This window comes from Cygnus olor, chromosome 5, assembly GCF_009769625.2.
Source record: "Cygnus olor isolate bCygOlo1 chromosome 5, bCygOlo1.pri.v2, whole genome shotgun sequence".
Lineage (NCBI taxonomy): Eukaryota > Metazoa > Chordata > Aves > Anseriformes > Anatidae > Cygnus > Cygnus olor.
The window spans coordinates 38,169,785-38,184,444 of record NC_049173.1 but is presented as its reverse complement, the minus strand read 5'-3'; the positions used below and the strand labels follow the sequence as shown (position 1 = coordinate 38,184,444).

The 14,660-nt window shown below is 42.1% G+C and overlaps 1 protein-coding gene across 3 annotated transcripts in view; it reads right to left on the bottom strand.

Moving 5' to 3' along the window:
• PLEKHH1 (pleckstrin homology, MyTH4 and FERM domain containing H1) overlaps window positions 1–14,660 on the bottom strand; it is a 48,728-nt gene that overhangs the window by 29,396 nt on the left and 4,672 nt on the right. For all 3 annotated transcript variants that reach the window (XM_040558312.1, XM_040558310.1, XM_040558311.1), the window contains exons 2-5: window positions 12,590–12,761; window positions 7,040–7,102; window positions 4,122–4,271; window positions 983–1,066 (exon numbers count right to left, since the gene is read on the bottom strand). In XM_040558312.1, the coding sequence (XP_040414246.1) occupies window positions 983–1,066; window positions 4,122–4,271; window positions 7,040–7,102; window positions 12,590–12,715 (423 nt within the window). In that variant the 5' untranslated portion in view covers window positions 12,716–12,761. The remainder of the gene's footprint in view (window positions 1–982; window positions 1,067–4,121; window positions 4,272–7,039; window positions 7,103–12,589; window positions 12,762–14,660) is intronic.

The window sequence follows — 14,660 nt, the reverse complement described above, 5'->3', positions numbered from 1 at the left end:
TATTTACAATGTAGATGCAAAGTCCTTCAGTCAACAGTGGTCTACTTCTGTATGAAATGCTCCCAGAATCACCATCTGGCATGAACTTCATTGCCAATAAAGACACACGTGAATGTATGGTCCTGGATTCACAGCAGGTCACTCTAAGTCAACTCTGTTTCCTTTTTTGTGCTGCACCAGCCAGTACCGTAGATGCACCTTAAGTTATCTCATCCAGAAGAATGAAAGAAGCACAGCTTTCTAGCACAAATTATCTAGGCAATGTAATGAGATTACAAAGTTGTATCCTAACACAACTAGTGCCCACAAAGACTACTTCTTTCACCTCCAAAAGATTATTTTCTGGTATAGATTGGGAAATTTATGGCTTTAATTTGGAATAAAAAGGAAAGACTGCATAGACCCAACTCCCAGACACAAACTACTACAGCATCTTTAAAACTGAGTGCTGACCCACTGCTACCTCCTAGTTACTCTAAATGATACTGAATTGGGCCCAGATGCAGATATAAGCCTACAGGATGGATAAAAGAGAGAGACCAGACGAGAAAACTCTGGGCAGTAGAAAAACAGCATTGGTCAGGGACAGCAAATTAAGGAAGAGCAAAGGATAACGTGGTGTTTGTGTCACAGCTGCTTTGTCAGGAAAAGATACAGAAACTGCACCCTCAGAAAAAGGGAGAGGCAGAAGAAAGCTGGGGGAAAGGCATCTGTGCCTAGTAAAGGAAACAATCTTCAGAGACCTCTTTGGGGCATTAGCAACTTGGCAGTCATTCACACTTTGCCCAAATCAGTCAATATCCCTAAATCAGAGGGGTGACCCTAGTCCTGCAACTGAATGCATGCAGGGGCAAACAAGGTGAAAGCTTCTGTGGCAGACTGACTGTCCTCATGCTATTGTCCCTACATAGGAGGACGCTGGGAGTGCAGTCACTGCATCTACCCATAGGCCCTGAAACATGGCAGCAAGCTGAAGACTCACCTCTCTCAGCTTAAATGTTACCCACTCTTTGATCTTGGCAGCTTTTTCTTGAACAATTTTGGCTTCCTCAGTCCTCAGCTGTTTCTGTGCCAAAAAAAGATTAGATGCATCAGGACAGTATAACTAGCAGTATTCTCAGCAGGTTACTGCATCAGGAGTGACTTATTCACTGAAGGTCCCATTCCAGATGTAAAATTTAAGACTGCTGTTTGGATATTGTTATCCAGCTGGCCGATGAAAAGTCAAACGCTTTAAATTATTTTACGTGGTCCCTGGAGTCAAAATCAGAGGGTTGTTTCAAGAGACTCTTGGGGAATACCAAAATCCAACTTGGGTAATGATTGCCTGCCTCCCCCAGTTTCATTTGAGTAGTCTCCCACTTTTCTTGTTTTAGATGGTTTTGCATTGTTGCTGTTGAGCATCGGTAGCATCCCTCCTCCCCATACACACAATTCTTTATTAAATTTCAGCCAGCAGTAAGTAGTGCCTGTAGATGATTTATAAAACCATGTAATTCTTGCAAGCCAAAGGGATTCAGTTGGTGCAGGTGTGAAGTATAGATCTTAAGGGCAGGTAAGACGGAAACTTGTAACAATATATTTGTAACGCACAATATTCTCATTGAGAACATAAAGACGTAGACTCAGGTTGGAAAAAGCTCCAAAACTTGACCTTGAAATGCTAAGACCAGCCAGGAGGGTTTTAGATGGTGTAAGTGGTGGTATATTTACATACTGGCTCAAACTGGTTCTAATCTACACAAAGGTGTTATGGGAATACTGGTGATTTGTATAATGAACATTTCTCCTCCCCCACCTGAGCTCCTTGGGCAATGTTGCTACAACATCATTTTTGCAGCTATGTTTTCTCAGCTGCGTTTTTTCTTTTCTGGAAATTTCCTTTGAAAGGCACTGGGTTGATACTACAATCACCTGAAGCATTTTGTTCATCTCCTCTGTGGGTTCATCAGGAGCACTGCCTTCCATAATGATTTAAACTACAAGGAGAAATCAGTTCTAGGAGTAAGGTATAGAGGGGGAATATATTCTGTATGGCACAATTAGCCCTTGGTTTTTCTAATTAAATGGACAAAGGTAATAGCTGCTGGTAGCAGTTGGCAATTCCTCTGCTAGGTTGTGTTTTTTTCCCCATGATGTGAACAAATACCACTAACTCTTATTCTCATAATTAATGTATATGCCTCTTTAAAAACAAACAACAACAAGAAAACTGAAGAGAGCGTGTTCACTGAATGCCACACAAAAACACAGTAGATTACAGGAAGTTGCCAACATCTTCACATCACTTTAAAATCATGTGCTGATTAAATCACAACCACACATTTAAAAGCTTTTATTCAAAAATGCTTGCTGAGCTTAAAATAGATCTTGGCAACACTCTGGGCAGCAGTAAAAGTTGCAGTTGAGGATAATGAAATAAAAGTAATCTAATCTCATGCTTCAAGAGAAGGATTTAGTTTTCCTCCCTGAACATGGCTGTGTGTGTTCCTAATTATCAGGTACCAGCCTTTGGTGGAGTCAGAATATTAGACATGACTATTAGTCTGAAACAATCTGGCGAATGTAGTGGATTTACCATAGTCCTCTGAAGAACCATCACACAGTTACATCTTCGATTCCCTAATAATTCAGGGACCAAGCGGTAGGAGATTCATTGTGTAGTATAGCAATATTTTGAAGTGCAACATCAAGATTTTACTTAAGGTCCTAAATTAGAATAGCAACATTACAACAGCATTGTCACAGAGCTTAGTAAGCCCTGCCTCTAAGCAGAACCAATTCACTCAGGCACAGCATCTGTAGAAGCAGTTACTGTGCTTTAAGATCCAGAAGCAGTTAGGGATTCGTTGTGTCCCACACTATTGTGTGGTGCAGACATGATCTCAGTGTCCTCTTAATAATGCTCTGAACTGTACAGCTCTCTCCAACCCAGTGAAAACAAACAGGATTGCAATATTACATTAATGACCTTAATGACCTTCCAGAACTCCCACCATCTGCAACTAAACCAGTGACCCAGAGAGAGAGCATTTCTTGTCTGAAATTGTCAGCCTTCAGCTTTCATTTCCAGAAGTCTCATTTTGCCTCTTGTTGCTGGAATTAATAGATTTCTACTAACAGAAACATTTTTCCAACTTGTGTTTGTTGATTTCAATCAAATCACACCTTGCATTTCTGTGTAAATCAGAATTTTTTCCATCTTCCATTACAAGAGCTGCTTCCAGATCAAGATCACTGTTGTAGCTCCTTCTGAACACCTTTCTCTTCCAAAATGCAGAAACTTCATCTACATTCTGCCAGAGCAAGTTGGCCCAGGAAAGTGACCTGAAACCCAGAGTATCACGGAGACCTGATGCCTGACCTCCACACTATCCTTGATCTAAGTTCAGACAGCTTACTGATCTATTTTGCCCTTGAAATAGGTGACAATTAGCTACATGTAAAGTGCAACTCAAACTGCAAAATAATTGTGTAAAATTCTAACAAACTATTTCCATTAAAAAGAAAGTAATTTACTTAGCAACATAAGATTATCGCATTCCTCATGTTATAAACAAGACCATAGGGCCAAGGCCTTTAACAGAGCTGAAATACAAGTCCTGCTGTAGAAGTAGTTCCTGCCTTCCATGTACTGAGAATGGAAAAGACCAAGAGCTGGTCTTTTATAATGAAAACATCTGGCAAGATAAGAACTATGCCAAAGGGTCGCTGAGGACTGTGAAAGTTCCCTTCCAAAGATGTAGCACATGCCGAGTTAGAAATGAGCCCCAAAATGAATTTGTGGAGTAACCTATATAGCCAGAGAAACCCCGTCACCAGCTTTCAGCATTACAACTTAGGGTCTCGGTACTGACTCAAGTCCGACCTAATGAGTCCTTCAAGGACACTGACCAATCTCCTGTAATGAAAAGACAAGGGCTACTGAGGCTGAATGGAGGCTTATGCCTTAAAGGAGAATTGAAGGAGAAAATCTCACACTGAGCAGGGCATCGTTGCCTTCAGATCAGCTGTAAGAGGATAACATGCAATGGAGACATGAGCTGTACCTTAAAACCATGCATTACAGAATCCCTCCAGCTCATGAAAGCTACAGATCTCCCTACAGAAGGTATCTTTACCTGTTTTGCTAGCTGAGTCTCCAGTCTGTTAATCAGGTCTTCTTTTCCTTGCACTGTACCCAACAGCTCCTGGTATTTCCTGTACAGAGTGCTGTCTGATTCACCAGTCTTCATGTTGGCTAGTTTTATCTCTTCTTCCATAATTCTGACCTGTAAGGACAACCAGAGGGAGACCAAAACCAAATAATGCACATGAAGCTACTTGTTTAGTTAGTTTACCCGACTGACAGGGTATTTCTGGAAGTCGGGGTTTTGAATAGGAAAAAAACTAGGGATAGGAAGAAAGACTTCAAGTCACAGTTTATTTTCACATATGTGGAAACAGCATTGTGCATTCATTTGCATTGCTGAAGGAGTAACAGATGTAAAGTGAATAATGAACAGATAAACACATTGTGGATTGTTAAATATTTGCATGTTATTGGTCAGAGAGACCATGCAGGCACTATAGTCTATACGGACATTTGGGAAAGGTACAATGCAAAGGAGGAAAACTCAATAGTATGGCCAGCTTTTTTCCACCATTTAGCACTAAGATATACACCAAAAAACACTCCCAAAAAGACTGCTTCCTTTTTCCTACAGTCTTCAGCTTAAGATAATGTTTTGGCAACTTCTGGCATTCTGACAAGCAGTTTCTCTAGACGTAAGGTGTTACCACTTTAGATTTAACAGAAGCTTTGCCTATCTTTGAGCTCCTGCCAGTACCACCACTTGTTCGTCTCAGCAGGAGAAGCACCAAAGTAGCATTCCTTCGCTACAGACAAGGCTTCAGTGCTTTAAAATTTAGCTGTTGCTGACCCCTTTCACCTTTAATTGACTTTGAAAACCTCTGTGCTTTCTTTAAAATCTATGTCTCTCAATATGCCAGTCTCTTTTATAATCATCTTGTCCTATTGCAAGGGATTACAAGACTTCACTTCTAAACTTGAATGGGTTTCTGTGACTTTAACTCAAACCTGCTAAATGCAGCATTTGACAACAGGAAAATATCTGCTTCCAACACATCCCAGAGAAACCGAATCTGCAAAGAAACCAGTTCTAAATACTATTAATTTAGCCTGAGTTTGGAACCAGGAAGGCTGAAGACGGGCAATAAACTGGACACTTCATAGAGCCTGTGCAAGAAAGTTACTCATGCTCTGTTGAACAGCCTACACCTCATGCTTGCAGCCATGTTTTGTCTTCCTGTCCGCCTACATTAGGCAGAGAAGCAAACTGCCTCTTCCTCATACTGAATCCGAAAGGTAGGTGCCCAACATCTGAACCAGAAAACTAAGCCTGCTGAGTCAGATGTGTTTTCATTAGAGTTTAGGGTGATTATAGTAAAAAGAGGTGGCCCCTCCTTTCCGTCTGATGCCCAAATGCTGACTCTGTGCTAGAGGCTCAGAGTGGGGACTGCAAACATGTGATTTCTTTAATTGAGGTTGGCAGCTACAGGGAGCCTGCTGAATTAACAAATCCAATCCCCCAGACTCCTGCAGTGAAAGATAACAAGGGATTTTACACTTGATGTGGAGCCCTCTCTTTTGTAAGCTGCTTCTCATTCATGGCAATGACACTTGTTAGTGGAAGGGAATGGACCTACTCCTCACGCTGTCACATGTTGTGCTGCTAGGCAGCAGTGAAGCATACATCTAGCAACATTCCTCTCTGGATGGGACCAAGTTCCTGGAAAGGAAGACCCTACAACTTTGAAGACTGCTAGTCCTTGGGACCTGCCAACACATGGCTGCAGTACCATGGCAACCTCCATTTCTGTTCAGTTCCCTTTCCTACACCTTCCCAGTCAAGTTCTTTGTTGCCCATTCTCTGATCTGGATTTGACTTGACATCTGCTTCTTGGTGTCACTGCATCTTCCCACATCAAGGACACTATTCCTGTCACTGAGGTGTCACCTTGTACAAAGCCTCCTTCATGGTGCTGTCACAGAGACATTACCTTTGCCTGTCTTGGTTGTGTGTGGCAATTGCTAATCCAGCATAGAGGCCAACACCATTGTGATATGACAGTGTTGTTCCTATACTTAAGCTGGTGAGAAAAAAAATCTCACCAATACCAAACTGATGATAACTTGGAATAGTACATTCTGCAGTTGAAAGTTCCTGATTCCAAAGGAACGTGTTTCCCATTGCTTATAACATTCTATTCAGTCCTTCACTACATAAGTCCTCTTTGACAGCCATTCTCAGACATTTTGGACAGTTCCTGGCTGCTGTGTTTATAATACTCCTTACGGTGCAGACTGTACAACAGCCTGTTTCCCAAGGATACATTATTCTTTGTAGCATGTTCACAAGTTGAAGTCTGTCACTTTAGCTGTTATTCAAGGAGCACAGAAGGACTAGCTTACATAGTATGCCTAACTTTTAGATGGTGTAGCCATCATGCCATGGATCCTGTGCTTACTGCTCTTCTCCATTGGCCCCTCAGCCAGAACAGTAATTGATGAAAAGAAAGTCTAAAACAATTGATTTTGCAGACACATCCTGCTTCTTTTGCAGGAACTTCTCTACTTGTAGACGAGTTCCTACCAGTATTGTTATATATTTGTTTTCTGAGGGCCTGCCAGACAGTTTTATCTTTGCACCTTAGCTGAAGTAAAACATCCCCTTCCTTTTCCATAATCAAGTGGGCTAATCATGGATGAGCAGGTGAAGGCTTTAAAGTAAAGGCTTTAAAGAGAGGCAGATATAAGGTACTGGTTTTCACTAGGTATTGAACCTATTTAGGCACCTGTTCATAACTCAGGCTCAGAGACCAGGGAGTGTGACCAGAAAATCCACTCACCACCATGAATCAGTGTTTCACTACTATATTACAGTGCTGCAAAGTGCTCTCTGTATGATGAATTGGAAGAAGTTGAGAGTAAGTTCCTGCTGGGCTTGTACCAGAGCCATGTAAGATGATCTCTTACCTGTTTCTCTGCATCCTCAGCTCTTTGCTCTGCTTCCATTACTCTCTGCTCCAATTCTTGCATCTTTAGAATCAGAAGACAAGTGAGGGAGAGGGAAAAAGAAGAAATTAACATCATCCAGATGTTAATCCATCATTCAGTTGTTTGACTTAAAAGCCTTCCGTTTCTTTTTCAGATCACAGATCTTTGGCATCTTTCGGGTTAAGTAGTCAGGTTTGACCAGGAAAAAAGCCTTTGACCTGCTCCAGTCATCTGCCCCAACCTGAATTTACCGGAACTGTTTTCTCATTAGTAAGGTTCATCATTCATTACACGGGTCAAGGGAATAGTCCCGGAGTCTTGACCCCATTTCTACAATTTACACACCATGGGCTGTCCCTGCAAGAAGCCTGTCTACAGACCACCATTCTTTCCTGTTTTTATTTCAGCTAGGATTTATTCACAATAGCAAATAAAAATGAATACATCTTAGAAAGCTCACAACAAGTTCTGAGATGTCACTTCAAAAGCATCACAGGCTCATACCTGACAGAATTATTGGTGTTCTTAGTTTTCTTGTTCTTCTCATTTTAAATAGCTTTACAGACTGACAATTCTGCGATTTTTAATCTGAGCATTGCTTCAAGTACAAGAACCCTGTTTTTCTTTTTCTTTTTTTTTTTTTTCTTAAACTAGCAGTAGGATTTCATTTGATGCTTGCAAGGTTGTCTTCTACCACCTGCCCTGCCTTGATGAGTCTCAAATTTTAGCCCAGCAATATCAGCTCAGTAACTCTACGTTTCAGCCATTGAGCTGCAAAATTTGAATAATGCTCTGTTGAATTTTGAGCATTTACTAGTGTTTTATTCATGAAAGAATGAGGTAGAAGAAACTTCAAAAGATTAAAAGAATCATGCCTCAAGCAAACAAACAAACAAAGATTGTAAGGGAAACAACTCCTCTACCCTGATGCGTCAGATGACTAGACAAAGCATCAGAGCCAAGAAAGTCAGGTAGGACACTATGAGAATCAAATCAATACTTCTGAAAATGGAACTTATTCGTCTTGTGTTATCACCCTGAAAGGAGATGTCAGTATTCCTTTGTTTCCACTTCCTATCCTTTAGATAGCAATAAGACTCTCCTCTTCATGGACACACATTGATCATAAGAGTGGACTGACACTTATTGACAAACGTATCAGAAAAGTACACATACATTGACTTTAAGTTATATGATCATTGATGTGTCTTTCTGTATCAACTACAAAGCACGAAGATCACAAATTGCCACATTTAGCATGACACATATCTGATATATTTTTTCCAGTGGAGCAGTCAAGGACATCACAGACTATGGAGCTTAATCCACAAATCACTGAGGACATTTTGGCAGAGGATGAGAGGTGCTACTGAAGATTGCACAGACAGCTAAAGTAATAGCTGTTCTGACCAAACACAGACTTTGAGAGTCTTGGTAGAGACTGAGATCAAGGCAATCTAACATTAACAGCAGTTGTCTGGGCACAACATTTTCCTCTGTCCATTAGGAAAAGTGGTCTACCAAGGAATTTCCCTATTTGTCTCTGAACAGTCACAGCCACAGACAGGTAGTAGCAACATATGCTGGTGAAAGACAGATGCAAACTGGAGGCATAATACACTTTCTGAAACAGACTGTTTCTGACAGTAGCTTCAGAGTGAACAGTTTCTGCTAGTTTTCTGATGAATTGACACCATCGGGGACTACATCCAGAGCACAGATTTCAGATGAATCTACCTATCCCCCTGACTATCCTCTTAGGATAACAGCTTGATTCTCTACAAGGTTGGAGATCTCCATGAATGACTCAAATTATTCGCTGTTCTGAACAAAAAATGTCTTGTTCCAGCAGGTTCCTCATGCCAGTTTGTTTTCTGTTGGTAGTAGTCCTGGTTCCTGATCAGGACAGAATAAGTTATGTTGGGACCATTCCTGATCACTAAAAAGTTATGAAACTTCTTGTGCAATCAGGATGGTCTGGCGAAGTTCCAGGCAAATCAATTACATTCTGTCACCCTAATTCCCTCCATAGCCTTAAATGAACTTGCACTTTTCTTAGCTTCCTGTACTACATTGTTGGGTTGCCCTAGTATGAACTGTTAAATAACCACTGCATTTCTCATATCCACAAAGTGATTGCTTCACCCATCCATGGTGTCAGCTGTCTCACTGGAGTACATTCAGTTTTAATACATCCATGCTTGTAAGGCTCTTTCAAATCCCTCAATGAATTAATAATAATACTTGGTATTTACACGGGTCCTTTCATTCAAAAGGCTTTATAGCTTGACAAACGCTACTTAGTAACTTGACCCAGGTCACACAAAAAAATCAGTGGCAAAGATGAATTCAAGCAACTCTTCTTCCAAACATTAGCCCAGACAGCTTGAATAAAGAGAGAAACAGGCCCAGTTGTATAGCTATGCTTGCGTGAGACAGAAGAGGCATTTTCCAAGTGTTCATTTTTATTGAATTAAGACAGAAACAGGTTAAAAGTTACCCAGATGGCCCTTCTAAAAGCAGCAAAAGATCCTCCTATCAGCCATTCAGACAAGCTTTCCCTCTCCTGACCGCTCAGAACACGCGAAATAAAACCAAGGGGAAAAAAGTTGAGACATGTCTCAGCCTCATTTTCATCTTGTTCTCTTCAAGTGCTCACTTGTGGCCAGGCCACCTCGCTGCCAAGGCAACAGCCTGCTACGTCGCTCACCAACAGAGGGGCCTCAGAGTGAAATAACCCCTGCGTCCAGGGACACCAGGCCCCTGCTGAGGTCCACACGGAGCCTTGTGCCCCACGGGGGCCCAACAGGCCGGGGCCGGGGCCCTCCGCCATGCCCGCCCAAGCGGCGCTGGTGCGTGGTGAGGCCAGGCCGCACGCGAGGCCGGTCGCGCCGTGCCAACTGGGGCGCTGGCAGTTCAACCGCCTCAGTTTGCATTCCTCCTGTTCTGAGCAGCGATCCAGATTATTCGGTCTAAGCGGATTTTCAAAATCTCAAGTATTTAAAGTGTTAGCGTGCATTGTACTACCAATGTCAGACATGAGTGGGCTTTTCTGTTTGCTTTTTTTAAAGTTAAAATAGTAAAATCTGCCTTGAAATTGTAAAATTTGTTAAAGACTGATTTAAAATTTGGGGAACAGGTTTCCAAGCTTTTGATCCACAGCTTCCAGAACCCTTGGATAAACTGGCTAGCGAGCAAGTATCACACCACTGCTAACACTGTTCTTTGCTTTCTCTGGTAAAACTGATTTTTTTTTTTTTTAATTTTCTGTTGCTGTAAACGATATCAGAGGATCTCAGGGGCACCACAGGTTGACAACCCAGCTTCAAATTGTGCCCATTTCTCATTTTTCAAGATTTTCTCCTCCTTCCCTCAAAACCCTTCTAGAAATGCAGTATTTCAAAGACATATGAATCTCTTCATTCTCACTGATGGAAGTAAGTAAAAATAGAGTCACAGTTGCTATAAAACATGACAAATCCCTGGAGCTGGCATCCCTACACTGAGCATGCATCTTCCTTGTTTCTGCATCCCCACCTGTCCAAGTAGTGGGATGCAGCGTGGACAGGAGGCCCAGTGCTGTGACTGCTGGAGCACCCTGTGGCGACAGAAAGGGAGAAGATGATGTCTAAAGAAGTCACCACAGAGCAGTCAGGAGTACAGGGCATAGGAAACTGGCCAACAGCCACGTTCAGCATGAGCATCACATGCTGAGCACCTGCTCTGGGGCCTAGAGTCCACCTGCGTCAGGAGAGGACACCGGAGCTGGTCCACATGCCCAGGAGTGCTTTTCCCTTCCCATATGACATTCAGAGTAGGGAACTGCAAGCCTGCTAGCTCTTTGACCCTCCAAGTAAGCCTAACAGGGAGCTGTACAAGTAGTTACAGAGTAACCTGATCACTGAACCAAGCTGCTCCTTAATCTTAAGGAATGGAATATCGCTTTGCCTGAAAGGCTGGATTAATTGCAGTAGGGCCCCTCCTCAAGGACCCCCCTAAAGCTGATGACAATTTTATTCTCTGTTGTGGCCCACAGACCCCCCTAAAGAGATATTCCAACAGGGGCCTAGCAAGTCTGTTCTCCAAAAAGAAGGTTGATAGCTAGGTGGTAGCAAGGAAGTTTCTCAGAGCAGAGTTAAAGCACACAGCCACATCTCCTGCATTATGGAGTCTGTGGAATACTGCACATCACGCTTGTCTTTACCAGACCTGTAGCACAGCTGTGCAATGATTTTTACACTACTTTATCTAAACTGACTTTAGATGTTGCTTTCCTTGGAGAATATTAAAAATAGTCATAAAGTCCACCTCCAATCTACACTGAAAAGATGAACAGGGTGCTAGAATTGCAGCATTACTTAAAACAATGAGAGGTGGAATAAATGTCTCCCATACAGCATAAAGCATTAGTCGAAGTGTAATTAGACTGAAAGCAAGGATCAGAACTGCTCCACTCTGAAGAAACTCATTCAAAAACATCCGAAAAAACAGACAAGCACATACACATAAAAGTTGCATAACCCAAAGTGGAGTAAAAGTAAGTTAGAACACATCTATCATCAAGTAAAACTTACTGTTCACAGTAAACTGCAGTCAATCACAAAGATTTCAACTCAACAGCAAACTATGACTGAAAGAAACTGTTCTCACCTTCCAATAGTAATTGAATGGCTGTACAATCTTAAACCGGACTGTGATATTGTAAGTCACATTTTGAAACAAAGAACTCCATAACAAACTACAAACTTGGATTATGTGCAAATTAGAGCTTAGTGAAAAAGCTTGAGTTCAAATTGAAAGATTGTGTAAAGAAAATCTATACACTATGATGGAAGTTAAAAACAAAAAAAACAAAACAAAAAAAACAACCACAAAAACATACACCAAAACCTCAGATTTTTGCCAATCCTCTCTCCTAGGACTGCAGGTGAGTTTATCTAATGCACTTGAAAGAGAGATTGGTAGGAGAGGCCTCTAAAACCAGACAGATGCCATGTAAGTTTCTGACATCTAGATCTCATAGAGCACCTCAGTCCTGCTCTTCAGCATCCCCAGAACGTTTCAGAATGTTTTGACTGGATATGCAATGTTATTCTGCTGTTATAACAGTACACATACCACTGTCCAGTCTTCTAACATTATACCATAACTTGTCTGGCAACAGAGAAGCTTATGAGAGGACAAGTCCTAATCCCACCATTCTTATAAAAAATACCCATCTTTGCTCTGTAGCTGCCTCACTCACTTGAGGTCTAGAATCTTGCTGGCACAGCGTTTTCAGCACAGTCAGAATACCTGGTGATTTTCCAGAGAACAAGGCCAAATTCTTACTCTCACTAACATCACTTTACACCACTGTGGCAGGAGTATCCCTGTATCTCAAGTGATGAGCAGACTGAAATGACCTACTGTAAACGGGAAAGAGATCCCCACTACAGGAACAGTTTTACTCAATGGTTCAGCATTTAAGGTATTTTTGCCTTCATGTCATAACTCAGTACTAAGTAGAAGAAGCCATCACTGCCTCACCTTCTCAGCTAACAGTTCTCGGATCTTGCTTGCCTGCAAGCGGAATTTGAAGAGCTGGGACTCCAACGCAAGACATCGCTTTTGCCAGTCCATGCAGCTGCCATTCTCCATGGTGAGTTCAGCCATTGTTCAGCTATCCACTTGGGATGTCTCCTGAGGTGCTCTAGAAGTCCTAGAGAAGAGAAGGAGGGGAAAATAAATAAAAAAATAGATATTTTTTAGACTGACAAACTTTTCATTCCTTGGGCCTAGTCTCCCTCAGTCCAGTCAACAGGACTAGTAACAGAGCCCATTTATTCTGCAAGCAGAATCATAGAATGGTTGGGGTTGGAAGGAACCTTAAAGATCATCTAAAGGTACTATCCCCAGTTACAGACATTTCCCTCTGCCAGAAGAGGCTCTTCTCCCTGCTGTAGCAGATAAATGGATCATATGACAGCTTCCTGATATGCACTGGTCAAGTCAGGCAAGTGAGCTGACCTTGCTAATGGCCAGCACAGGGGTGATTAAGTGCAGTGAGTTAGGAGTACTTACCCACATCATTCTCCCAGCAGACAGAGAATGATGGTTTTTAGCTGAGGAGTAGAGATGAGCCCCAGGCAACAGCAATACCCTTCACAGGTACAGCTGCATTTGGGAGAGGACATGCATCTAGAACCTGAAAGAGCAGCAATGCTACCATGCAGCTACAGTGTGTCCTTCTATGGCCACTCCATTATGGGGAGAACTCCATTAGAATCAACTCACAACAGGAAATTCTATAAATTTTTGCCTCACAATAACAATTATAAATTAACATTGGCACTACATTAGAAGCCAGGGATGTTACAGATGAGCATAAGCGAGCATTTAAACGTACATAAGCCAGCAGTTAATGGATAACAGATAAATATTCAAATAAACTTTTACCTTTAAAGTGAGTAAATAATTTACTAATGCATCACACCGTGTATTCCACAAACAGCCGTCTTGCCATCCTTACAGACCTGCTCAGCCTCTACCTATATACACGCACTAGAAGGATTTTCATTCCTGCCTCCTTTATACCACTATGACTGCAAACTTTCAAGTCACTAAAACTTTAGGTGTGGCTCAGCTCCCACATTCATTACAAATTTGAGACACCAGTGTCTTATCTCACACTGACTGTGAGAAGATCCAATATATGAAGTAACAGTTCATTTGTTCCAAATCCCTCATTACTTGATACAGTTAGCCCACGACACGCTGCATGTGATTCGTGGTTGCCCTCAAGAATTCTTCTCCCCCTCTGAAAAACCAGTCGGCTCTCCTCCTGTTAGCTCTAAGTCCTGCTCTCAGGGAAATGCCAGGCAATGCACGTGCTACTCAGTATTGGCAGTGGAGCAGGACAGAAGGTCTCAGGAAGGACTAGAGAAGCTCTGCATTTTTTAAGATACAGCCCTCTCTGCATCCCCTTGCTGGCAGAAGGATCTGTGCTTTCCTAGTCAGCCAGCCAGCATCCTGGTTTTGTCGTATTGTTAAATAACCCTTTCCAACTTTGAACAGCCCCAAGTCCAGGCAGAACTTCTGCACCATTTCTGCCCGAGGTTGCTACAATAGGACCTGCCTATACACAGAGATAAATAAGTTCAGAAGAAACAGTTACATGACCAGAACTCTGAGAAGGTTGTACATTTTCTCCTTCTAATGCAGACTCTGGCTTAAAGTAAAACCTTTACAACACAAGTGGTTTTTACATGGTGGGAAAGTCTTCTCTTGTTTGGGTGTATGGACCACCAAATCCTTTCCAACAGAGTTGCCTGGCAGTCCACTGAATCATATCTAGAAAAATCTGCTGCTGTGCAAAAGCAACTCAAGGGAGAGGGGGGAAAAGGGACAAGAGAGAACAGATTTGTTTCTTGACTAATCCTACCACTGTCTTGGGCGGAAGTTATCTTTCATTAAGAGGTTACAAACTAACTGAAGAGGGCAAAACACAGTGGGCCAAGCATCCTGCACAGTAACAGCCCCTCTATCTCAATCAGCTCCGTCTCAGAGGTACTCAAGCACTGCACAGAGTAGAATAGAGAAAGCCTTTTGCATTGGAAGC